The sequence below is a fragment of the Schistocerca gregaria genome, chromosome 1, assembly GCF_023897955.1.
Source record: "Schistocerca gregaria isolate iqSchGreg1 chromosome 1, iqSchGreg1.2, whole genome shotgun sequence".
Lineage (NCBI taxonomy): Eukaryota > Metazoa > Arthropoda > Insecta > Orthoptera > Acrididae > Schistocerca > Schistocerca gregaria.
Window position 1 is genome coordinate 1,096,135,525 of NC_064920.1, and position 27,413 is coordinate 1,096,162,937.

Sequence of the window (27,413 nt, forward strand, 5' to 3'; positions counted from 1 at the left end):
CTTATCTGTATTAGTTTTTTGTCCCATCGTTTAGGAATGGCCAAAAGAACTGTGTATATGTTAATCGCTACAAGAATAAAAAAATTTCAAATTGTGTAATGACAGTAAAAAGAATGTGTTTATTGCTCACTGTGTACTGGGGAATTTTCTGTAGCACAAAAGGAAAGGGTAATATTAACGACCACATGAAAACAGCTAAACTTAAGAGTGCTGTTAATGCTGCTACTTCACGAAACATAAGAGAATTTTTAAAGACAAAGATAGGAATAACAGTTACCTAGTGTGCGCTGCTGAAGAGGTTACATTTTCCTATAACACTGCCAGATATGAGTGTAATTAAAACAAACGAACTATTGCTGAAAAAAGTCATGTATAGTGAAAAATGCAATGAGAAAACAAAGTTTAATGTTTGAGTAAACTGTTAAAACTTTTAAGTAATTTAAGAAATATGTCCTCAGCTGGCCCTAACAGTATCGTAACATGTCCTCGGTCGGAAACAAAAAACGTGGTAAGCCTATTCTTATGACTTTCCCTATGTGAAAGTTTTAAATATGATTCTTTGGCTTACTATCGGATATCATTATTGTATCTCCACAATATTTCGCCGTAAAGACTATCCATATGACGTAGACAGGTTTTTAAAATTTCAGGAACTGTGTGGAGGAGTAAACATTGAATTTTCACTGTCACGAAATAACCTGTAAACACTGAGTCGCTGACACCAGTGGAAATGTAGTCTGCATTTCACGCACGGAATCCATATTTAAAAATGTTAATAATACCAAAAATACAGTTTTTTGAAGTAGCCTGTTTCCTTCCTCAGTGTTGAAACTATCTCCTTACCAAACTTCATCAAAATCGGTTCAGCGGTTTCCTCGTCAGGACATAGCAGAGTTACTTTCCCATTTATAACATTGGTGTGGATGTAGCCGCCAAAAACTATGTAATCGATTTAATCCTGTATTTTAGTACTGTACTTTATACACAAGCAGACTGGCTAAAATTTAGCTTTTTTATACTTTCTGGGGTAACGTGTTTAATGGTATGCAGAATATTTTCCTTAGAACACCGGCTCCCAACCAGGAGGTCATAAAACCCTGAGGTGCAAATAGATGTTTTTTTGAGGGGTAAAAACTGAACGATTCGATTCTGTTCCTGTCACGAAACTAAACCATTTTCAAAACATCATTACCATTATCACAATTTCGCAAGACTCTATTGCTGATTATATAAGTTATTAATAATTACTTTTTCTCATTTAGTTGCACTAATATGGTGGAGGTTACAGGCTCCTCACATAGTCCACCCACCACACATATATGTTGTGGTTTGTCGAGTACACCATTGATGATAAAATTGAGACATATAGGTAACAAATGCTAAATATCTCAAGAAAATGTCTTCTCCAAGTTGCAAATAGTACCTGCAGTAGTGCAGAAATTGCTTCATTACTCGCTTCGAAACTATAAATGAATCAATTGACAGCACGACAGAGGAGTAATTACACAAGGGCTACTACAATGCTGTACACAGTTTTATTATTATTATTACTATATTTTTGTTGTTAGACACAAAGAATTAACAGCCTGAAGTCGTCCAATTTCTGCAAGTTCGGAAGTAAGGAGTGCACAATGAAGTGATTTACGAACAGCAAGTATAGTGTACACATTTGAATTTGTTTGATTTTAAATGGTGTTGCAGCGTGCACGCCAAGGAGGTGCTGCAATGGAGAGCAGTAATGCAGGGGAACTGTGTTTTGTAAAAAGTACCGGGTGATCAATAAGTCAGTATAAATTTGAAAACTTAATAAACCACGGAATAATTTAGATAGAGAGGTAAAATTTGACACACATTTCGGAATGACGTGGGGTTTTAGTAGAACCAAAAAAAAACAAAAAAAACAAAGTTCACAAAATGTCCGACAGATGGCGCTGGACAGCAAAACTGCGCATAGCAGTCGTGTTTAACAGGAGCTGTAGTGAGAGAGAGAATGAGATGCGCCAGCTGTCGCAGCATGTTGACGTTACCTGAAAAGGCGCTTTTAGTGAAGCTGTATTATCAGAATGGGGAATGTGCTAGTTCAGCGTTACTATCCTATCGCCATAGGAAGGGGATTCGATCGGGTAAAGGTCCGTTAACAAATGCAGCCGTGGCGAGAATGATTTCGAAGTTCGAAGCCACGGGTTGTTTAGACGATAGACCCGTAGTGGCCGACGGAGCACAAGGCGTAATGCTGCTGAGACAGTTCAGGAAGAAATGGGGACTGCGGCGGTTCGTCTATGCACGGGGAAGTGAGCGCTCGTGGAGTCGCACGTCGCACCGGCATTCCATGCAGTACTGTTTGGTTGGCACTTAGGCGTACCCTCCGATGCTATCCGTACAAAATCCATCGGCATCATGAACTGTTACCTGGCGATTTAGTGAAGCGGAGGGCATTTGCGATGTAGGCGTTTCAAAAGATGGCGGAAGATGACGATTGGTTGAGTAACGTGTTGTGGAGCGACGAAGCTCATTTCAACGCCCTCAACTGCAGAATTTGTGCTACCGATAATCCTAGAACTGTCGTGGAAACTCCATTGCACGACGAAAAAGTCACGGTATGGGTTGGATTTATCACATCTACCATTACCGAGCCTTTTTTCTTCGAGAAAATGCGTGATTCTGGTTATGTAACTGCTACCGTCACGGGTGAGAGGTACGCCGATATGTTACAGAATCGCATCATCCCCAGCCTGGCTGATAAACACCTGCTCGAACGTGCGATGTTTATGCAGGATGGCGCTCCACCCCATATTGCTAGACGCGTGAAAGATCTCTTGCGCACATCGTTTGATGATGATCGTGTGCTCAGCCGCCACATTCGTCATGCTTGACCTCCCAGGTCCCCAGACCTCAGTCCGTGCGATTATTGGCTTTGGGGTTACCTGAAGTCGCAAGTGTATCGTGATCGACCGACATCTCTAGGGATGCTGGATGACGACATCCGACGCCAACGCCTCACCATAACTCCGGATATGCTTTACAGTGCTGTTCTCAACATTATTCCTCGACTACAGCTATTGTTGAGGAATGCCAGTGGACATATTGAACATTCCCTTAAAGAACATCATCTTTGCTTTGTCTTGCTTTGTTATGCAAGTTATTGCTATTCTGAAACTTCCTAGCAGATTAAAACTGTGTGGCCGACGGAGACTCGAACTCGGGACCTTTGCCTTTCGCGGGCAAGTGCTCTACCATCTGAGCAACCGAAGCACGACTCACGCCCGGTGCTCACAGCTTTACTTGTGCCAGTATCTCGTCTCCTACCTTCCAGACTTTAGAGAAGCTCTCCTGCGAACCTAGCAGTACTAGCACTTCTGAAAGAAAGGATATTGCAAAGACATGGCTTAGCCACAGGGGGATGTTTCCAGAATGGAAGGTAGGAGACGAGATACTGGCAGAAGTAAAACTGTGAGGACCGGGCGTGAGTCGTGCTTCGGTTGCTCAGATGGTAGAGCACTTGCCCGCGAAAGGCAAAAGTCCCCAGTTCGAGTCTCGGTCGGGCACACAGTTTTAATCTGCCAAGAAGTTTCATATCAGCGCACACTCCGCTGCAGAGCGAAAATCTCATTCTATTGCTATTCTGATCAGATGAAGCGCCATCTGTAAGACTTTTTTTGAACTTTTTTTTTTTTTTTTGGTTCTAATGAAACCCCATGTCATTCAAAGCAAGTGTGTCAATTTGTACCTCTCTATCTACATGATTCCGTGATTTATTCAGTTTTAAAATTTATACTGACTTTTTGATCGCCCAGTATGTACACTCACTGTGGATGGTTAGGTTTTTTCTGAGAAGAAATTATTGGTAGCATTGCAATGCATCACGAATTCCTTCGTTATTCATTCTAACTCTCTCTCTCTCTCTCTCTCACACACACACACAAACACACACACACACACACACACACACACACACACACACACGTACAGACACACTCACACGCACATAAACACAAGCTAAATTATTCGTCTTTCATCATTTTAGAAATAAAAGTGTTTCAAGAAAAGTCTTTCATTCTACAGTTTACTTAGGTGCTAAAGTTGGTGATAATGTATAGTGGAATGGGGGGAACAGATGGTAAAGGGTGGGGGGGGGGGGACTAGCTAATGTCTGGCTGCACTCAGGGGTAATCGCTTAAGCAAGGATGGGAACCACTCCATTAGAAGGTGTCGAAATACTATTGAATCAAAACATGCCCGGAAGCCACAAGTTGTGCTTAACATGGTCGGCATTTCCGGAGCCCGTGCTGGTTTACAAGGCAGCTGCACGAAGGAGCGAGCGCGAGCAGAGGACAAGGGACGCACCTCAGGCAGGGTGTCGACGTAGGTGAGGTCTTCCTGCTCGGCGTCGGCGGCGGCGGCGGCCCCCGCGGCGGCGCCGCCGGCCTTCTCGCCGCCGCCCCCGCCGCCCCCGCCGTGCGACTTGTTGCGGCGCCGCTTGCGCCTCTGGACTCGCGGGCTGCCGCAGCCCTCCTCGCGCTCCGTGTCCGAGGTGTCGCTGGCCGCGTTCTGGGAGGAGCCGCTGCTCTTGCCAGAGTCGTGGTTCGAGTCGCCTCCCAGGCTCGATTCTACGTGCACACAGGAGAACACAAGGCACTTGCCGGTGAGTCATGAGGCGACTTGTAACTCCTAATTAGAAAATAGAATTATAGTCTAATTAAAAGGTCACTACTCGCAGTCATCTCTGAAAACCTTTATCCATCACAATCGCAATGATCCACATTTATAATGGATCAAAAAGACTTATCAGTGAGTCATTCCGTAGTTTAAGCAAGCTGTGTTCATGTAGTGAATAAATCTGTTCCTGCACAGAATAGTAAGGGCTAGAAATTAGAAATGTTTTATTAGAACTCATTCACACTGCTACAGGCAAACTCAGGTCATGGCGGAGACAGAGGGGGAAGCAGAAAGCAAGCCAGAAACTTGACGCCACGCGCTCCGATTAGCCGTGGGATTGCCCTTTTGCAGTTCGTCGGTTGACGGACAGCGCTATGGTTGTCGGTTCACACATACAAACGTCCCTCGCCCCGTCACTACCCCATCGTGATACGCACACGTGTCCAATAGCTCTTGCTGTTTGTCTCCACCTCACGTCAGAGGCATTCACACCTAAGCTTCGCTTTGGAGCACTCACACTTCATCTGCGATTTAATATTCGTTTGAAGAATAACGAGATATGGTTTTTGTTTATGGACTAGCCGACGGTAAGGCGCATGAAGCTCGACGGGCCGGCCGCGGTGGTCTCGCGGTTCTAGGCGCGCAGTCCGGAACCGTGCGACTGCTACGGTCGCAGGTTCGAATCCTGCCTCGGGCATGGATGTGTGTGATGTCCTTAGGTTAGTTAGGTTTAAGTAGTTCCAAGTTATAGGGGACTGATGACCACAGTAGTTGAGTCCCATAGTGCTCAGAGCCATTTGAACCATTGAAGCTCGACGGTTGTATGAGGAACGGTACCCAGCAAGACGCCACCCACATCCGCAAACGTTTACAGCAGTTCACCGGCGACCTGGCGAAACAGGCTCGTTAGCGGGATATCATGGTGATGCTGGAAGACCTCGAACACGATGATAAAAATAGTACGTGCTCTCTGCCCCTCTAAATGAGGATAGTTTCAACCTACGCAGTACTGCACAGATTGTTAAGAGCTTCATCTTGCTCTAGAGATGCAGTTTTAGTTTTCAGAATGAATTTTCTCTCTGCAGTGGAGTGTTGGTATCACACTTCGTGGAAGATTAAAAATCCAGGACTTCTGCCTTCCATGGGCAGTTGCTCTACCAACTGAGCTACCAGTCACAATGGGTAGCTCAGTTGGTAGACCATTTGGATGCGAAAGGCAAATGTTCCAGGTTCGAGATCCAGTCTGGTACACAGTTTTAATCCATTAGGAAATTACAATTTGAGATATCTTATTTATAAAAATTCACAAAAATGTGTTTTCTGAGGATTTATTACCTCTGTCACAGCTCCGAGAAGCTCATAGGTTCAGTCAGATGTTAATGAATGATCATGATCGACTTCAGCGATCTTCAGGTCTTGAAAACATAAAAATGAAAAAGACTAGAGAAAAGGTAGGCTGTCTACTGTACGATGTGAAGAATATTCCACAAATAAATCACAACCAGCACTGTAATTATAGCCATGTTTGCATAACAGATACACGCTGTGGTGTAGTAAACTTTCTATTCATGAGTTCTCAGACAGTAAAAAACGACTTAAGCTTAAACAACAATGTGTATATAGGGTACACCATATTAATTCATAATCGGGACTAACTCGGGATAGAGATGAGATACAGCAAAATGTTTTAGATGAAAGTTGTTGGTGGCATTGCTGCTAATGGTCGTAGCACTGAACGTGTTTTTCAAAGCGATTTCGAGGTCACAGTGTATTTTTTATGGGAACCCTGATATTTGATTTAAGATTTGAAAAGAGTGGCAAATTATACGTATAAAATGATTAATTATTCAAGGTCTTGGCGAGGCTCAATCGAGGTCAAATAAGCAAATATGTTTCAGTCATAGTACCGATTAACTCGGAACAATGGAGGGATACAGCAAAACACAATCTTATATACAGACTGGAAGGGGCAGAACGGGTCATGTACGATTAAAATGACCACAATTTTAAAGGTAATGATCGCCGAATGCTCAGTTTTGATTCATGGAAACTCCTATTTATTATATTTATTTGGAAAGAGTTTATTGGCGGCAAAAATAAGTACATCACAGCGTGTAAATGTCATTCTGGAATTTGAGAGACAGAACAAACATAAATAAAACGTAGGTCATTGACTTATAAGTAATTGAATGAGTCCGCTCGTCCCTCATTCCTCAGGATGTCCCTTCCAATCTGTATTTAACAATGTATTTTGCTGTATCCTTCTCTATTCTAACTTTATATACATTCTGGAAATGGAAAAAAGAACACATTCACACCGGTGTGTCAGACCCACCATACTTGCTCCGGACACTGCGAGAGGGCTGTACAAGCAATGATCACACGCACGGCACAGCGGACACACCAGGAACCGCGGTGTTGGCCGTCGAATGGCGCTAGCTGCGCACCATTTGTGCACCGCCGCCGTCAGTGTCAGCCAGTTTGCCGTGGCATACGGAGCTCCATCGCAGTCTTTAACACTGGTAGCATGCCGCGACAGCGTGGACGTGAACCGTATGTGCAGTTGACGGACTTTGAGCGAGGGCGTATAGTGGGCATGCGGGAGGCCGGGTGGACGTACCGCCGAATTGCTCAACACGTGGGGCATGAGGTCTCCACAGTACATCGATGTTGTCGCCAGTGGTCGGCGGAAGGCGCACGTACCGGTCGGCCTGGGACCGGACCGCAGCGACGCACGGATGCACGCCAAGACCGTAGGATCCTACGCAGTGCCGTAGGGGACCGCACCGCCACTTCCCAGCAAATTAGGGACACTGTTGCTCCTGGGGTATCGGCGAGGACCATTCGCAACCGTCTCCATGAAGCTGGGCTACGGTCCCGCACACCGTTAGGCCGTCTTCATCTCACGCCCCAACATCGTGCAGCCCGCCTCCAGTGGTGTCGCGACAGGCGTGAATGGAGGGACGAATGGAGACGTGTCGTCTTCAGCGATGAGAGTCGCTTCTGCCTTGGTGCCAATGATGGTCGTATGCGTGTTTGGCGCCGTGCAGGTGAGCGCCACAATCAGGACTGCATACGACCGAGGCACACAGGGCCAACACCCGGCATCATGGTGTGGGGAGCGATCTCCTACACTGGCCGTACACCTCTGGTGATCGTCGAGGGAACACTGAATAGTGCACGGTACATCCAAACCGTCATCGAACCCATCGTTCTACCATTCCTAGACCGGCAAGGGACCTTGCTGTTCCAACAGGACAATGCACGTCCGCATGTATCCCGTGCCACCCAACGTGCTCTAGAAGGTGTAAGTCAACTACCCTGGCCAGCAAGATCTCCGGATCTGTCCCCCATTGAGCATGTTTGGGACTGGATGAAGCGTCGTCTCACTCGGTCTGCACGTCCAGCACGAACGCTGGTCCAACTGTGGCGCCAGGTGGAAATGGCATGGCAAGCCGTTCCACAGGACTACATCCAGCATCTCTACGATCGTCTCCATGGGAGAATAGCAGCCTGCATTGCTGCGAAAGGTGGATATACACTGTACTAGTGCCGACATTGTGCATGCTCTGTTGCCTGTGTCTATGTGCCTGTGGTTCTGTCAGTGTGATCATGTGATATATCTGACCCCAGGAATGTGTCAATAAAGTTTCCCCTTCCTGGGACAATGAATTCACGGTGTTGTTATTTCAATTTCCCGGAGTGTATGTTGTTGTTGTTGTCTTCAGTCCTGAGACTGGTTTGATGCAGCTCTCCATGCTACTCTATCCTGTGTAAGCTTCTTCATCTCCCAGTACCTACTGCAACCTACATCCTTCTGAATCTGCTTAGTGTATTCATCTCTTGGTCTCCCTCTACGATTTTTACCCTCCACGCTGCCCTCCAATGCTAAATTTGTGATCCCTTGATGCCTCAAAACATGTCCTACTAACCGATCCCTTCTTCCCTTCTGCCAGAAACCTCTCTTCTCCCCAATCCTGTTCAATACCTCCTCATTAGTTACATGATCTATCCACCTTATCTTCAGCATTCTTCTGTAGCACCACATTTCGAAAGCGTCTATTCTCTTCTTGTCCAAACTAGTTATCGTCCATGTTTCACTTCCATACATGGCTACACTCCAAACAAATACTTTCAGAAACGACTTCCTGGTACATAAATCTATATTCGATGTTAACAAATTTCTCTTCTTCAGAAACGCTTTGCTTGGCATTGCCAGTCTACATTTTATATCCTCTCTTCTTCGACCATCATAAGTTATTTTGCTCCCCAAATAGCAAAACTCCTTTACTACTTTAAGTGTCTCATTTCCTAATCTAATTCCCTCAGCATCACCTGATTTAATTTGACTACATTCCATTATCCTCGTTTTGCTTTTGTTGATGTTCATCTTATATCCTCCTTTCAAGACACTGTCCATTCCGTTCAACTGCTCTTCCAAGTCCTTGGCCGTCTCTGACAGAATTACAATGTCATCGGCGAACCTCAAAGATTTTACTTCTTCTCCATGAATTTTAATACCTACTCCAATTTTTCTTTTGTTTCCTTTACTGCTTGCTCAATATACAGATTGAATAACATCGAGGAGAGGCTAAAACCCTGTCTCACTCCTTTCCCAATCACTGTTTCCTTTCATGCCCCTCGACTCTAATAACTGTCATCTGGTTTCTGTACAAATTGTAAATAGCCTTTCGCTCTCTGTATTTTACCCCTGCCACTTTCAGAATTTGATAGAGAGTATTCCAGTCAACAGTGTCAAAAGCTTTCTCTACAAATGCTAGAAACGTAGGTTTGCCTTTTCTTAATCTTTCTTCTAAGATAAGTCGTAAGGTCAGTATTGCCTCACGTGTTCCAACATTTCTACGGAATCCAAACTGATCCTCCCCGAGGTCCGCATCTACCAGTTTTTCCATTCGTCTGTAAAGAATTCGCGTTAGTATTTTGCAGCTGTGACTTAATAAACTGACAGTTCGGTAATTTTCACATCTGTCAGCACCTGCTTTCTTTGGGATTGGTATTATTATATTCTTCTTGAGGTCTGAGGGTATTTTGCCTGTCTCATACATCTTGCTTACCAGCTGGTACAGTTTTGTCATGACTGGCTCTCCCAAGGCCATCAGTAGTTCTAATGGAATGTTGTCTACTCCGGGCCCCTTGTTTCGACTCAGGTGTTTCAGTGTCCTGTCAAACTTATCTCCCATTTCGTCTTTATCTACATCCTCTTCCATTTCCATAATATTGTCCTCAAGTACATCGCCCTTGTGTAAACCTTCTATATACTCCTTCCACCTTTCTGCCTTCCCTTCTTTGCTTAGAACTGGGTTGCCATCTGAGCTCTTGATATTCATACACGTGGTTCTCTTCTCTCCAAAGGTCTCTTTAATTTTCCTGTAGGCAGTATCTATCTTACCCCTAGTGAGATAAGCCTCTACATCCTTACATTTGTCCTCTAGCCATCCCTGCTTAGCCATTTTGCACTTCCTGTCGATCTCATTTTTGAGACGTCTGTATTCCTTTTTGCCTGCTTCATTTACTGCGTTTTTATATTTTCTCCTTTCATCAATTAAATTCAATATTTCTTCTGTTACCCACGGATTTCTAATAGCCTTCGTGTTTTTACCAACTTGATCCTCTGCTGCCTTCATTATTTCATCCCTCAGAGCTACCCATTCTTCTTCTACTGTGTTTCTTTCCCCCATTCCTGTCAATTGTTCCCTTATGCTCTCCTTGAAACTCTGTACAACCTCTGTTTCTTTCAGCTTATCCAGATCCCATGTAGTAAAATTCCCACCTTTTTACAGTTTCTTCAGTTTTAACCTACAGGTCATAACCAATACATTGTGGTCATAGTCCACATCTGCCCCTGGAAATGTCCTACGATTTAAAACCTGATTCCTAAATCTCTGTCTTACCATTATATAATCTATCTGATACCTTTTAGTATCTCCAGGATTCTTCCATGTATACAGCCTTCTTTTATGAGTCTTGAACCAAGTGTTAGCTATGATTAAGTTATGCTCTGTGCAAAATTCTACCAGACGGCTTCCTCTTTCATTTCTTAGCCTAAATCCATAATCACCTAGTATGTTTCCTTCTCTCCCTTTTTGCTACTGACGAATTCCAGTCACCCATGACTATTAAATTTTCGTCTCCTTTCACTACCTGAATAATTTCTTTTATCTCATCATACATTTCATCAATTTCTTCATCATCTGCAGAGCTAGTTGGCATATAAACATGTAGTACTGTAGTAGGCATGGGCTTTGTGTCTATCTTGGCCACAATAATGCGTTCACTATCTGTTTGTAGTAGCTTACCCGCACTCCTATTTTTTTATTCATTATTAAACCTACTCCTGCATTACCCCTATTTGATTTTGTATTTATAACCCTGTATTCACCTGACCAAAAGTCTTGTTCCTCCTGCCACCGAAGTTCACTAATTCCCACTATATCTAACTTTAACCTATCCATTTCCCTTTTTAAATTTTCTAACCTACCTGCCCGATTAAGGGATCTGACATTCCACGCTCCGATCCGTAGAAAGCCAGTTTTCTTTCTCCTGATAACGACGTCCTCCTGAGTAGTCCCCGCCCGGAGATCCGAATGGGGGACTATTTTACCTCCGGAATATTTTACCCAAGAGGACGCCATCATCATTTAATCATACAGTAAAGCTGCATGTCCTCGGGAAAAATTACGGCTGTAGTTTCCCCTTGCTTTCAGCCGTTCGCAGTACCAGCACAGCAAGGCCGTTTTGGTTAATGTTGCAAGGCCAGATCAGTCAATGATCCAGATTGTTGCTCCTGCAACTACTGAAAAGGCTGCTGCCCCTCTTCAGGAACCACTTGTTTGTCTGGCCGTCTCTTCAGATACCCCTCCGTTGTGGTTGCACCTGCGGTACAGCCATCTGTATCGCTGAGGCACGCAAGCCTCCCCACCAATGGCAAGGTCCATGGTTCATGGGGGGAACTATATATATGCTAGAACGAAAAACATATTTGCTTATTTGACCTTCATTCAACTAGCCATGACCTTCAATCATTTTATACGTGATATTTTCCGATCTTTTAAATTTTTGAATCATATGTAAGGGTTCCCATTTTAAAAAATCACTTTGAAAATCACGTTCAAGGTCATGGCCATTAGTAGCAATACGTGGCCCTCTTTGTCACCTATACACTTAATCTAAAGCGTTTTGCTGTATCATCTCATCCCCATCCCAAGTTATTCCCCATTGTGGATTAAAATGGTGCACCGTATATATTTATATATAGGTTGTTAGAGGCTAAAATTGCAAATATTTTATTGGTGTCTGAGGACAACAGTACATCAGCAGACTAATAAGCATAGCTACTAGGAATAGTATGCTTTTAGGTTGTTTGGTACCTCGAAGTACATGTGGCAAAAGAAAAACACCAACGCATATTTTCTCCTGGGCAGCAGGTCAGGTGTTGAAGTGTGGACAGGTGGATGCAAAACGGGTACTCTATACTAAAAGGCATAGTCAACTTAGAGGTGCAGTTACGACCATACAGAAAACATCACGTAATAAATAACTGTTTATCCAGATGAGGCAAATTACAAAATGTTTCAGGCAAATATTCTTTAGCCGTCAGGGGAACATCAATCAGCATGATAGCCTTCGTTGTAGCTCTTTTTTTTTTTTTTTTTTTTTTTTTACAAAGATGTGAACAGCGGTATCACTTATCTAAATGGCACCCAGTATTTTTTATTCGGTAATTCATTTCCTCTCCTAAAGACCTATTCAAAAATGTAACACAGTGTACCATTCACTAAAACACAACGTTATTAATTACATAACACAACACTGACGTTGACGCTCCCAGCACTTAGTGCAGGTACTCGGGATAATGGAACACATCCACATGTTGACGTGGACAGAGGACAAATGTGAACATAAGTAGAATGCACACCCGTCATTCCGTCAACCATCGTCAGTTGAAGAGTTGTGTGCGTAAAATGCACACCGACGAAGAGAAGGTAGCAACGCTACTCGTCTATGGAGAATGCAAGTTAGCAGAACAGTAATTGCAATACTGTTTTCTTATGTACGGGTTCATTTAGTACAGTAGTTTAGTCCTTTTAAATACTGTTGTGTAGAGCTGGTATACAGTAAAGGCGGTTCTTCCTACAAACTGCATCGACGTAACGTTTCTTACATTGTTGTTGTTGTTGAAGGTAGTCGAAATGCTACACAGGCAGCGGAACTGTACAGAGAGAAATATCCTTGGATATGCGATGTGTTCTATTATCCCGAGTACCTGCACTAAGTGCTGGGAGCGTCAACGTCAGTATTGTGTTATGTAATTAATAACGTTGTGTTTCAGTGAATGGTACACTGTGATACATTTCTGAATAGGTCTTTAGGAGAGGAAATGAATTACTGAATAAAAAATATAGGGTGCGATTTAGAAAAGTCATACCGCGTGTTGATACCACATAAGCATTCTGGTTCTTAGCGGCACTTCATCCAGAAGAGGAGGAAGAATTCGTCTGAAATGGCTCTGAGCACTATGCGACTTAACTTCTGAGGTCATCAGTCGCCTAGAACTTAGAACTAATTAAACCTAACTAACCTAAGGACAGCACACACATCCATGCCCGAGGCAGGATTCGAACCTGCGACCGTAGCGGTCACGCGGTTCCAGACTGAAGCACCTAGAACCGCACGGCCACACCGGCCGGCACAAATTCGTCTGAGGAAGTTGGCATACGCTGTGCCGTTTATTCTACCATTGATAATATAAGGGCCAATAATTGTAGTACCACGCAACCCACACCAGACGTTAATTCTCCATTGACGCTGATGTACCACCTGTCTATTCCACCGGGAGCTGTCGCTGAACCAAAATGCATGTTCCTTGTGTTTACCTGTCCTTTGTTTGAGAAGGAACATTCATCGGTAAATAGAACATTGGAGAAGTAGTTCGGGTTGGTGGGGATTTGCTGCTGTGCCCACTGACAGAACTGTACACGATTCTGGAACTCATTCCCATGCAATACTTGATGTAAGTGTACATGTAAGGATGGAACCGGTGACGTGTAAGAATACGATGTACACTGGTTTTTAGGAATGCCAACATCGTGTTCAAGCTCTCGTGTGCTCACATGTGGATTCATAGCAACGGAAGCGAGAACAGTAACTTCGGCAGCTTTGTCTGTGCGAGTGCTACGCTTGGGCAATGGTACAGGAGAGTCAGAGTCAATTTTGTGTTATGTTTTTACTTGGTTTTCATTTGTTTTCTGATAACTCCTGCAAGTGGACGAGTTTGTGATTGCAGACTCAAAGTCAATGTCGAGTTAGTAATTAATAACGTTGTGTTTCAGTGATACATTTTTGAATAGGGCTTTAGAAGAGGCAATGAATAACAGAAGAAAAAATACAGGGTTCCATTTAAAAAAGTCATACCGTTGTTCATATCTTTGTAAAAACAAAGCTACTACGAAGGCAATCATTCGCATTGATGTCCCCCTGATGACTAAAGAACATGTGCTTGAAACAGTTTGTACTTTGCATCTGAACAAACAGCTATTTAGGGTGGTCAAGATAAATGGGACACCCTATATACAGGGGGGTCCATTGATCGTGACCGGGCCAAATATCTCACGAAATAAGCGTCAAACGAAAAAACTACAAAGAACGAAACTCGTCTAGCTTGAAGGGGGAAACCAGATGGCGCTATGGTTGGCCCGATAGATGGTGCTGCCTGAGGTCAAACGGATATCAACTGCGTTTTTTTTTAAATAGGAACCCCCATATTTTATTACATATTCGTGTAGTACGTAAATAAATATGACTGATTTAGTTGGATCACTTTTTTCACTTTGTGATAGATGGCGCTGTAATAGTCACAGACGTATAAGTACGTGGTATCACGTAACATTCAGCCAGTGCGGACGGTATTTGCTTCGTGATACATTACCCGTGTTAAAACGGACCTTTTACCAAAGGTCGATATCGTGTTGATGTACGGCTATTGTGATCAAAATGCCCAACGGGCGTGTGCTATGTATGCTGCTCGGTATCCTGGACGACATCATCCAAGTGTCAGGACCGTTCGCCGGATAGTTACGTTATTTAAGGAAACAGGAAGTGTTCAGCGACATGTGAAACGTCAACCACGACCTGCAACAAATGATGATGCCAAAGTACGTGTTTTAGCTGCTGTCGCGGCTAATCCGCACATCAGTAACAGACAAATTGCGCGAGAATATAGAATCTCAAAAACGTCGGTGTCGAGAATGCTATATCAACATCGATAGCACCCGTACCATATTTCTATGCACCAGGAATTGCATGGTGACGACTTTGAGTTGCAGGTGAGTGATGGGTTTCGGTCTCTTGTCAACCCATGACTAGAGGTTTTTATTGGGTGAGAGGTGTGGAGTATGAACTGCTCACAACAAAAGTCGAACACCCTCTGTATCGGTGTAGGTCACGAGAGAACAGTCAACATGCAGTACCTTCTTGAAAGGTGACATCACAGAATCTTAGAAGGTAACGCCTGGCCATTAGCCTTAAGACATTAGGAATGTGATGGCTGCTGTCAAATTATGAGACCCCAGAGGTGATTGTGTTGTGTAACCAACAACCCTCCATACCATCATACCAGGTGCTGCCCGTATGATGATCATGAATTCAGCATGGTAACATACCTTCTCCTTGGAGTCTCAACATACAGACACGTTGTGCAAAACCAGGAGTCGGTCACTCCAATCCCCACTGCCGTCATTGGACTCACTGCTGTCAGCACACTTCTCTCTGCTGCCACAACAAACGAAGCTGCAACAGTGGTTGCCATGCTGCCAGTTCGTGGTGTTCCATACGCCGTCACAGTGTCGATGTGGACACTTGTGTTGCTGGAAACAAGCTCATTTCCTGATTCAAGTGACGTGGCATGTCTGTACAAACATACGTGGCCATAAAAACAATGTCCTCTCAGGCGATATTCGCTTGGCATCGTTGAGATCCTTCATGGCTTTGAGTATGAACCTCCTGAACAAACTGATTCCATACTAGCAGGGAGCCCGACCAACGCGAGTAGCAGTATCGTGGACCAATAAACAGCAGTCCCCATAGGCCATGATCTGACCACTGTCGAACTCCTAAATGCGCTGGTAATTGATCCCCTTCTTACATGAGGTCAACACGATCTTTCACAAACAAACAACATTTAAATTCGATTTGTGAATAAGAAAGCCACTGCATAATCTTTCAGAGCAGCCTAATTCGTGTGGTTAGGCTGAAACGTTGATAATTTCCTCCTCTGAGCGTATACTAGACTTCATGCTAATTTTAAGTTAGTAGCATGGCGCCTTCATCATGCTGCAATTTTAGTTGAGAGCAGTGTAGCTAGAAACACATATAAAGCAATATGTTCTCCTTTCCTGTGTATCCAGGATGCAATGGACAGAAACAGACGAAATAAGTACATATGATAAAAGTAGCAACAGTTCTGAAAAGGACAGATTGCTACTCACTGTAACGATGACACACTGAATTGCACACTGGCAAAGCATAAAGACTGTTACACACTAAGCCAAAGCCTTCTTCTTCCTTTTTTCGTGAAGAAGGGTTTGGCCGGATGCTTAGTGTGCAACTCAGCTTGTCATCTTTACGGTGAGTAGCAATCTACCCTCTTCATAATAATTGTTGATATTCCAATCTGGACTTTACATTATTTTATAACAAAGGTAAATGTGATGTGTTGTGTATGCTGCCAAATCTTCGCAAGTGATTTTCGCAGCACCGTGGGGATTATAAGGTGTGGTCAAAAAATGGGTGTCTTTAGGGGGCATTTGTTCCCGAGGTGATAAATGTGAGTGTGGTTTGTCCGTGTGTGCCACTATTACTCAGTCACACAATCCTGCAGCCCTAAGAGGGTCAATTGGTACGGTAGCCATTCATCCCTCATCCAGGAATAAGATTTGGTTTCAAACTGCAGAGGTTTGGTTGGAAGTCATTGGTGTCAAAAAGGGCTCCATACCAATGAACTTATTATAAGAATAAAGTGAAGTAGCTCGCAATCGAATACAGAAGTGGCCGGGATTGGCCAGAATGTTCGTTCCACAGTGTTCGAGAATATTCCATAATGTCAAAAATTTTCCATGAGATTCCAGAATGTTCCAGATATTCGAGGTAAACTGGAATTAATTGGGGGAGAGAGGGTTGCATTACTTGCACATTCTGGACTTTTCAAAAATCGCTTCCAGTTATTCCAAAACCAACACCAGCAGATGAAACGAATGGATGTTTGGCGAAATCATTTCTTTGGCTTCGAGTGAGGAAAGAGAGTTCAACTTTCCAGTGACGAAGAAGTAAAACTTTTTGTCAAATATCTCCTACAAATTAGTGAAAGCACTCATCCAGCTGATTGTGTAACAGGCCAAATTGGACTTACAAATGATTTATGGAATATCTCTTACAAATTATTGAAGGCATTCATCCAGTTGTTTGTGTAACTGGCAAAATTGAACTTGCAAATGATTTATGTAATTGAGTCAACAGCCCAAATGAATCAATAGATGAAATCTTTTCTAAACAACATTCAGAATAATTCAAGTTGCTTATTTGAAAGAGCCTTTGCAGCAGTTAGAGAGGAAGTAGTTGACAATATTAATTTAAAAAATTCAAAACTAGAATCTGTTTTGAACAGTTATCAAACAATTTAACTGAAGCAAACACAATACCAGTGAAAGATAGAGGATTAACATCATTTATTTCGACAATTCCGCTCATGTCTTCCGAACTGCTGTTTCAGTTCAAAAGACTGCAATTTCCCGTAACGTTGGCGCTTAATATCACTATAAATAAGGGTCAAAGGCAAACATTAAAATGTGAAAGGTTCCTGCTTTTTTCATCTAGGGATGGAAATCCAAAGAATTTATATGTTTACTCATCAAGTAACAAGGTGACTAATTTAGTTCACAAGCAATTATTGCGATAGAATAAGTTAATTAAGTGTGAAATATACTCAAAGCAAAGCAAAGTTTTCTTTCACTACTTTAGTTACAGCTCTATTGAGATTATGCTAATGATTTTGTACAGCTTTATATTTTACAGCCCCCCACCAACAATCACTAGTATTTGTGTTAGGTGCTAACTTGGTTCCCCAGATTATGTATTATAATGGCTGTGTGGTCGTTGAGTTTCTGGAGATGTGTGCAGAGATATGAGTGTTTGAAGTTGTCGCTGTCACACTGTTGTGGTCACCAAGACATCTTCCATCTCTTTTGCAGCAATGTATATTTTACGGGAGAAGTTCGAGATTCACCTATTTTATCGAGCTTTTCTGCTGGCTATCTGCATTGATGTATGCGGAGCGCACGAGAAAATGTCATGCACATTTAGTCGACTTCATCTTTATTTACATTTTGCCTCTCAGAATTTCATTTTCCTTTAGACGCTTGTTATGTTACGAGATGAACAGGAAAAGATTCGATAGTTATCTGTGTTGTCGAGCTTTAACGAATCTTCCAAAATATTCTCGAATGGTCTAGATTTTAGAATGGTGTAGATCGGTGGTTCCCAACAGGCGGTCCGCGGACCCCCAGGGGTCCTCGAACCATGCCAGAGGGGTCCGCAAGATGCTAGTAGAATAAAAAATGTATTAAATATATTTCGTATGATAACCAATTTTTTGTTTTGGCCGCTTAACAATAACAATAACAATGGTGGCTAAATTGAAAAAGTTTTAAGTTCAATATTTTTTCAATAATGAATATGTCAATGTTTTTTCTTAGTAATAAAAATTGAAAACGTATAAAAAGACTCTTAATTTGTCTTTTTTAGGTAGTCGATACTGTGATATGACAAGGTACCAACCATGCTCGATGAGAGGGTTCTCGAGAAAATTTTATTGGGAACCCCTTGTCTAGATAGTTCTTGAATTATTTTTTAACGTTCTAGAATGTTTCAGAATATTGTTGGAGCTCTATACAGAATTGATTGGCAGAGTGCTTTATTCTACATTATAATACTGTTGAATACACCAATGGATTTAAGAGTACTGGAGAGTATTTTTGAGCATTCTAGAATAGCTTTTTAACGCGAATACAAATTTTTCCCGATTTTTTGAATCTTCATGTTTAGCATGTTTTCGAATGTTCTCGAGTGATCAGAAATGTTCGCAGAAAACAAATGAAGATACAAACAGTGCGAAGCGGGTCTTTTACAGCTAGTAATGGAATAAAAGTAACACAACATAAAAAAGTATGTTGGAAAGTGGTTCATTAAATGGGACTGACCGTCGACCTGAGGATCGAAAATGACGAATTCCGGCCGGATCTTGCTGGTGCGCTTGCCCTTGAGCAGCGGGACGAGGCCGCCGAGGTACTCCAGGTAGAGCGTGTAGCACGTGCCGGAGCTCAGGTTGGAGTCGTCGTCGTGCCTGATCATGGTGCAGTGGAGCCTCACGCTGCCCGCAGGCGGGCGCGACACGAACTCCCTCAGGGCGGACGTCTCAGGAACACAGCACTGCCGACCAGACGAAACAAATGTCACCATCCCTTCAAACCGTAGCGGGAATGCTGAGCAGAAAGCTATACAGTGCCTTTATAAACGTTTGGAAGATTTCATGTAGCTACATTTTCACCAAGAATAAAATTAATTTCGCAATCTTTCCACTATCTCTGAGATAGAAGTACGGGGTGTTTCAAAACCAATATCAGAGGTTTAAGTTTTTGTAGCATTTATTACATTCGACATAAATACAGGGCGATTTTTTCCACCATTTACGAACTCTAGGGATTGACCAATGAGAGGATGCACAACAAAAAAGGTCGAATGAACTTATGTCCGGAAGTGCTTGGTGCCCATACTATCAGAAATACACTCCTGGAAATGGAAAAAAAGAACACATTGACACCGGTGTGTCAGACCCACCATACTTGCTCCGGACACTGCGAGAGGGCTGTACAAGCAATGATCACATGCACGGCACAGCGGACACACCAGGAACCGCGGTGTTGGCCGTCGAATGGCGCTAGCTGCGCAGCATTTGTGCACCGCCGCCGTCAGTGTCAGCCAGTTTGCCGTGGCATACGGAGCTCCATCGCAGTCTTTAACACTGGTAGCATGCCGCGACAGCGTGGACGTGAACCGTATGTGCAGTTGACGGACTTTGAGCGAGAGCGTATAGTGGGCATGCGGGAGGCAGGGTGGACGTACCGCCGAATTGCTCAACACCTGGGGCGTGAGGTCTCCTCAGTACATCGATGTTGTCGCCAGTGGTCGGCGGAAGGTGCACGTGCCCGTCGACCTGGGACCGGACCGCAGCGACGCACGGATGCACGCCAAGACCGTAGGATCCTACGCAGTGCCGTAGGGGACCGCACCGCCACTTCCCAGCAAATTAGGGACACTGTTGCTCCTGGGGTATCGGCGAGGACCATTCGCAACCGTCTCCATGAAGCTAGGCTATGGTCCCGCACACCGTTAGGCCGTCTTCCGCTCACGCCCCAACATCGTGCAGCCCGCCTCGAGTGGTGTCGCGACAGGCGTGAATGGAGGGACGAATGGAGACGTGTCGTCTTCAGCGATGAGAGTCGCTTCTGCCTTGGTGCCAATGATGGTCGTATGCGTGTTTGGCGCCGTGCAGGTGAGCGCCACAATCAGGACCGAGGCACACAGGGCCAACACCCGGCATCATGGTGTGGGGAGCGATCTCCTACACTGGCCGTACACCTCTGGTGATCGTCGAGTGGACACTGAATAGTGCACGGTACATCCAAACCGTCATCGAACCCATCGTTCTACCATTCCTAGACCGGCAAGGGAACTTGCTGTTCCAACAGGACAATGCACGTCCGCATGTATCCCGTGCCACCCAACGTGCTCTAGAAGGTGTAAGTCAACTACCCTGGCCAGCAAGATCTCCGGATCTGTCCCCCATTGAGCATGTTTTGGACTGGATGAAGCGTCGTCTCACGCGGTCTGCACGTCCAGCACGAACGCTGGTCCAACTGAGGCGCCAGGTGGAAATGGCATGGCAAGCCGTTGCACAGGACTACATCCAGCATCTCTACGATCGTCTCCATGGGAGAATAGCAGCCTGCATTGCTGCGAAAGGTGGATATACACTGAACTAGTGCCGACATTGTGCATGCTTTGTTGCCTGTTTCTATGTGCCTGTGGTTCTGTCAGTGTGATGATGTGATGTATCTGACCCCAGGAAAGTGTCAATAAAGTTTCCCCTTCCTGGGACAATGAATTCATGGTGTTCTTATTTCAATTTCCAGGAGTGTACATTGTTACAGAGACTGCGGTCTAAAGCGCGCGGTAACATGCAGCTGCACTTACAGTATGTGTTAAAAATGGTTTCCCTGTGCCTCAGCCAGCCGCTGTGGCCGATCGGTTCTAGACACTTCAGTCCGGAACGGCACTGCTGCTACTGTCGCAGGTTCGAGTCCTGCCTCGGGCATGGATGTGTGTGATGTCCTTAAGTTAGTGAGGTTTAAGCAGTTCTAAGTCTAGGGGAGTACTGACCTCAGATGTTGAGTCTCATAGTGCTTAGAGTCATTTGAACCTGTGTCTCAACACATGCCTGTACACGCCGTAGCATGTTCTGTCTCACACGTTCACATCGGCCAGGTTGCAACTGAACAGTGTCAGAGACAGCATGAATACGGTGCTTCAACGTCTCCACATCTGGAATGGGCTCTCCATGCACGATACTTTTGGGATGGTCCCACAACCAGAAATCGCATGGCTTGCCATCCAGTGAACGAGCAGGCCATGGAACTGGACTCCCTCGTCCGATCCATCGACTGGGAAGACACGATTGAGATGAAGCCGGACGTTAATGGCGAAGTGGGCTGGAGCACCACCCTGCAGCAGCCACATAACCCTTGGGATCATCAACGGCACTTCTTCCAGCAGGAGAGACGAAGTCACCTGCAAGAAACGCCGATAGTGTGTGCCTGTTGGGCGACGTGGAACGAAGACTGGTCCCAAAATACGGCCGCCAAATATCCCGGCCCACACATTCTGGCTGCAGCGATGCTGGTGATTCACTGTCACCATACCATGGTGTTCTGTATGCTTTACCGCAGATGACTGTTCTGAAAGTTGAAGATACCACTCCGCGTAATAGGTGGCCTCTTCTGTAAGTAGGATGGGTGACACAAACCCCGGATTGGTGGTTGCCTGGTGAAGAAGCCAGTGACACTACTGCCCCCAATGTGGAAAGTCTCTCGCTAGTAAGTCCTGCACACGCTGTAAGTGATAAGAGTAGTAATAGTTGTCGCAGAGAATGTTCCACACTGTACTGGCGGCAGAGCGGCCTGAGCTAGCGAGGCGAGCGCATCGCTGCCGTTGCGCGCTACGCTAACTCGGCCGTTGAGAGCTCGTGAAGAGGTTTCTGTGCTGTGGGAGCCGCGCAGAGCAAATTGTCGTGCGTTGTTTTCACAACGCGTGCAGATTGTCGTGTTCCGCGCCTCACAGCATGGGAAAGAAGGGTGCGCAGAGGAAACCTGCCGCTACGAAGGGTCCTTCGGTTGCGCAACTCACTGAGTCTGCCGACCATGCAAGGAACTCCCGAGAAGACGAGTCGCGGCCTGTCCCCCCTTTATACATCAAGTGTAAAGGTGGGTGGACAGCGCTGTTCGACACCATGACGAACTGCGCACGGAACGAAGTGGTCTACGAGTCTGTCGATACAGACTCGCTCATCTGCGTTCGAGCTGCAAACGTGGCCGACCACAGGGCGATCAAGGTCGCAGTGGCCGACCACATCGTCGACGCACCGTCGGCGCGTGAGAAGGCACCTTCCGCAGGAAGGATGAAGACGACTAAGGCACTCCTCCGGGGCTACCTTGGTGCTGTGACGAGGCAGCGGTCCGGGAAGGGCTGCTGCGAGCCGGGTTTGGTGGTGTAACCGCAAGGCTGCACAACCGGACCAACAAGAAGAGGGCGCCGCTCTATGCCGTGACCGTGCATACGGTCGACGGCGGGAGCGACAGGGCGAGGGCCATGTTGCGAAGTATTGCCGCAAAGCGGTGCGGTGCGTCAAGTGCTCAGGGGAGCACGACAGCCGCGCCTGCAACCGCGGCAGCAACGTTCTGCCGACCTGTGTCCGGTGTGGCGGCCCGCACGTCGCCAGTTGGCGCGGTTGTGCGGCTTTCGCAAGCCGCAGCCGTGCCGGGGGCGGCGAGGCGGCCGCGGCCACACCGACGCAGCGGAAGAAGCGAAGACGACGTCGGAAACGGCGTAGGGCGCAGAACAGCCCGGCGCAGCAGAGGGACGGCGCAGCAGCAGCTCCACCTGCCAGGAGCAGGGAAGACCGCTTGGAAACGAGCGGCCAGGACGCAGCCCGCGCTCCCGAGAAGATACGTGACCTCGAACTCGGCACCGCCGTGAAGGAGGCCACTGCAGCCCTCAGAGCCGTCATTGCGGCAGAGAGGGCTGCCTTCGCAGCCGCCGTGGCTGAAGAGAAAGAAGAGGCCTTAAGGCAGCTGCGTGCAGTCTTCGCCCGAGGCCCCAGCGCAGCAGTACCTGCGAACACTCCTGCGACCTCGCAGAAGGACGTCCGCGCGCCTGAGCCAGCGGTTGCCCCAGCAGCACTACCGCAGGTGAAAGGTGCTAAGAAGAAAACCGCCGCCCCAGCTGAGCCGGTGGCAACGCCGACCGCTACGGGAGCGGGTCCCGCAAGGGATCGAGAAGCCAAAAGGGCAGCCTTTATCGCCGAGTTGCGAGCGAACGGCAACACTTCCTCGGATGCTGAACAGACGCAGCTCTTCGAACAAGCGGAGCTCTTTGAAGCTACATTGCGAAAGGGCTGCGGCGTGCAGTAGAGGAGGACGCTGAACGGTAGCCACGCCGCCGTTCTGCACCAGCCTGATGGATCTGCACCAAGTCTCCGACGACAAGGCGCAGCAGAGGGCATAACAGCAACGCATGCGTTGCCGCGCCGAACTCTTATGTTGCAGGGAGGAAGCCACTGCGGCCGGCCCAGGAGACTACAAGCGAGCCCAGCCGCAGCACCCGGACTGACCCAGCTAACGGACACGCAGCACACAGGTAACGAAGCACGATACCTCACGCTAACCGACCTCACCTTGCATGCTCTGTCGCAGCTAGCAAGCCGCTACTGCCCTTACTACCCGTCCTACTGTCGCAGAGGTTTTTTTCCCTTGGCGCTGGTCTTGGCACTTTTTTCCCTCTGCCCTTACAACCGCTACCCTTCGATCGCTTTCGGCCACTTCTATCTCCTGATGGACCATGTAAATGAGTAATCTTACCCAGACGCATGGACAACATCACAGCCTGCATCCTGTGACGCCTGATTCAAAACTAACATGCTTACGGAGGTGACAGTAGAACTTTTGGTTTGGTCACCACGTTGGTGCGGGCGTGGAGGGGCCCCATCCTATATACCGTACTGGCAGGCCAGTTGCCTGGTACTGACATGGTGGTCTCCTTCCACAGTGTTAACCACATTTTTCTCCGAGTCTGGCGCCCAAGCGTTTCGGTTACGTCCTTCATGACTTCCTGAAACGACCTGGTCCCAGACAAGCTGCGAAACACTGTTGAAAACGTTGAATGCTGTGGTTGTTGTCGGCGGGGATAGGCTTTCTGATACTACCTTGCTGCTCGCCGCCCGTTGCCATTTGCCTCTCTGTAAGGAAACACGATGTTGGCAAGCCCTCGATGCGAATACAGAACTATTGTGTACTGCGCCGTATCAGATCCACTGCAATGTGAATCAGCAAGAGAAGTGAATCGGACACAACATAGGCTGGAGAGGGCACTAGGGCATGACATATGAGGAACAGTCCCACCCTGTAGGAGGAAACCATGCACCCAGTAACTGTGGCTGCGTGGTACAGCGCGCATTAGACTGCAGTCTCTGTAACAAAGTATAGTTGAATAGATAGTCTTTAACATGGAAACCATTCATTTTGTGGAGATAAGTTCATTAGGAATTTTTAGTTCCATATACTCTCATCTATCAGTCCCTAGAGTTTGTATATGGTGCAAAAAATCACAGTGTAATATACAGGATGGAGCAGAGGAAACGCATGTTTTTCACTGTTGGATGACTAGGACACAGTTTGATAAAAATAATAACAACAAGCATTGAGTGATAGCTGTTTTAATGCAATTTTGAAATATATATTAATTTGGTTCGAGATGACGTCCCTTTTGCTGGATACAAATTTGGATGCTCTCCCAAAAGTTACACATGGCTCTCTCCAACATTTCATTCGGTACGGATTCAATTTCCTGTCGAATGGAATTCTTCAGGTCATCGATTGTGCAAGGCTTGTTCATGTAGACTTATGATTTTAAATATCCCCACAAAAACAAGTCTCATATCGATAAATCGGGTGAGCGAGGGGCCAGGAACATCACCATATCTCATAATACACTACTGGCCATTACAATTGCTACACCACGAAGATGACGTGCTACAGACGCGAAATTGAACCGACAGCAAGAAGATGCTGTGATACGCAAATGATTACCTTTTCAGAACATTCACTCAAGGTTGGCGCCGGTGGCGACACCTACAACGTGCTAACATGAGGAAGGTTTCCAACCGATTTCTCATACACAAACAGCAGCTGACCGGCGTTGCCCAGTGAAACGTTGTTGTGATGCCTCGTGAAATGAGGAGAAATGCCTACCATCACGTTTCCGAGTTCGATAAAGGTCGGATTGTAGCCTATCGCAATTGCGGTTTATCGTATCGCGTCATTGCTGCTCGCGTTGGTCGAGATCCAATGACTTTTAGCAGAATATGGAATCGGTGGGTTCAGGAGGGTAATACGGAAAGCCGTGCTGGATTCCAACGGCCTCGTATCATTAGCAGTCGAGATGACAGGCATCTTATCCGCATGGCTGTAACGGATCGTGTAGCCACGTCTCGATTCCTGAGTCAACAGATGGGGACGTTTGCAAGACAACAACCATCTGCACGAACAGTTCGACGACGTTTGCAGCAGCATGGACTATCAGCTCGGAGACCATGGCTGCGGATACCCTTGACGCTGCATCACAGAGAAAGGCGCCTTCGATGGTGTATTCAACGACGAACCTGGGAGCACGAACGGCAAAACGTCATTTTTTCGGATGAATACAGGTTCTGTTTACAGCATCATGATGGTCGCATCCGTGTTTGGCGACATCGCGGTGAACGCACATTGGAAGCGTGTATTCGTCATCGCCATACTGGCGTATCACCCGGCGTGATGGCATGGGGTGCCATTGGTTACACGTCTTGATCACCGGTTGTTCGCATTGGCGGCACTTTGAATAGTGAACGTTACATTTTAGATGTGTTACGATCGGTGGCTTTACCCTTCATTCGATCCCTGCGAAACCCTACATTTTAGCAGGATTATGCACGACCGCATGTTGCAGGTCCTGTACGGGCGTTTCTGGTACAGAAAATATTCGACTGCTGCCCTGGCCAGCACATTCTCCAGATCTCTAACCAATTGAAAACGTCTGGTGGAGCAACTGGATCGTCACAATACGCCAGTCACCACTCTTGATGAACTGTGGTATCGTGTTGAAGCTGCATGGGCAGCTGTAGTTATACACGCCATCCACGCTCTGTTTGACTCAATGCCCAGGCGTATCAAGGCCGTTATTACGGCAAGAGGTGGTTGTTCTGGGTACTGATTTCTCAGGATCTATGCACCCAAACTGCGTGAAAATGTTATCAGATGTCAGTTCTTGTATAATATGTTTGTCCAATGAATACCCGTTTATCATCTGCATTTCTGCTTGGCGTAGCGATTTTAATGGCCAGTAGTGTATCTTACACAAGAATGCAATAGGCATAGTTTTGGACTCCAGCTACCAAATCGGTTTTTGGTCAGAACTACGTTGGGAAGCGATCGTGTTTATATGGGCTTAATTAGCGTGAACAGCTTAGAAGGTGTTGCAATTTGTGGACAACATAAAAATTCTATGAAATAAAAACAAAACAAAAAAGATGTGTGCTGTTCATAGAGCCCACACGAGCGAAGCAGTAGCCGCTACGGTAGTGACGTAGCAGGTTAAGGTGGTGGTGGTGGTGGTGATAATGGTGGTGGTGATGATGGTGGTGATGATGATGGTGGTGGTGATGATGGTGGTGGTGGTGATGATGATGATGATGATGATGGTGGTGGTGGTGGTGATGATGATGATGATGATGATGGTCGTGGTGGTGATGGTGATGATGATGGTGGTGATGATGATGGTGGTGGTGATGATGATGATGATGGTGGTGGTGGTGGTGGTGATGGTGGTGGTGGTGATGATGATGATGATGATGATGATGGTGGTGGTGGTGGTGGTGATGATGATGGTGGTGGTCGTTGTGGTGGTGGTGGTGGTGTCGGTGGCTGACTCACCCTTATGGTTTGAGCAAAGAGGTTGGAGATGAGCGCCTTGATGCGCGCGGGCAGCGGCAGCGCCGCCACCTGGTGCTCGGCCCGCAGCTCGCCGTGTACGCGCAGCCGGCACATCAGCTGCAGCGACGCGACGCGCCGCGACACCCACGCGATATGCACCTGGCAGCCCGTCGCCACGAACAGCCGCTTGTCGTTGTGGCCCCACGTCAGCGCCGTCACCGGCGACTGCGGACGTTACAAGCTGCAGCAGCTACTCCACTGCCAAACTAATGCTCAAATTTACTCTCATCAGTTACAATATCCGCTGCAGTTGACAGAATTTGTATATCTGAAAAGGAATGCACAAATAAGTTTCAGGACATCTCTCCCATCTTCAGGTGTATATTA

The 27,413-nt window shown here is 46.2% G+C and overlaps 1 protein-coding gene across 2 annotated transcripts in view; it reads right to left on the minus strand.

Moving 5' to 3' along the window:
* The window catches only part of LOC126282200 (tubby-related protein 4), a 1,357,172-nt gene that overhangs the window by 72,130 nt on the left and 1,257,629 nt on the right, over positions 1 to 27,413 (minus strand). For both annotated transcript variants that reach the window (XM_049981737.1, XM_049981746.1), the window contains 3 exons: positions 27,027 to 27,251; positions 18,927 to 19,155; positions 4,345 to 4,607 (listed from right to left, as the gene is read on the minus strand). In XM_049981737.1, coding sequence (XP_049837694.1) covers positions 4,345 to 4,607; positions 18,927 to 19,155; positions 27,027 to 27,251 — 717 coding nt within the window. The remainder of the gene's footprint in view (positions 1 to 4,344; positions 4,608 to 18,926; positions 19,156 to 27,026; positions 27,252 to 27,413) is intronic.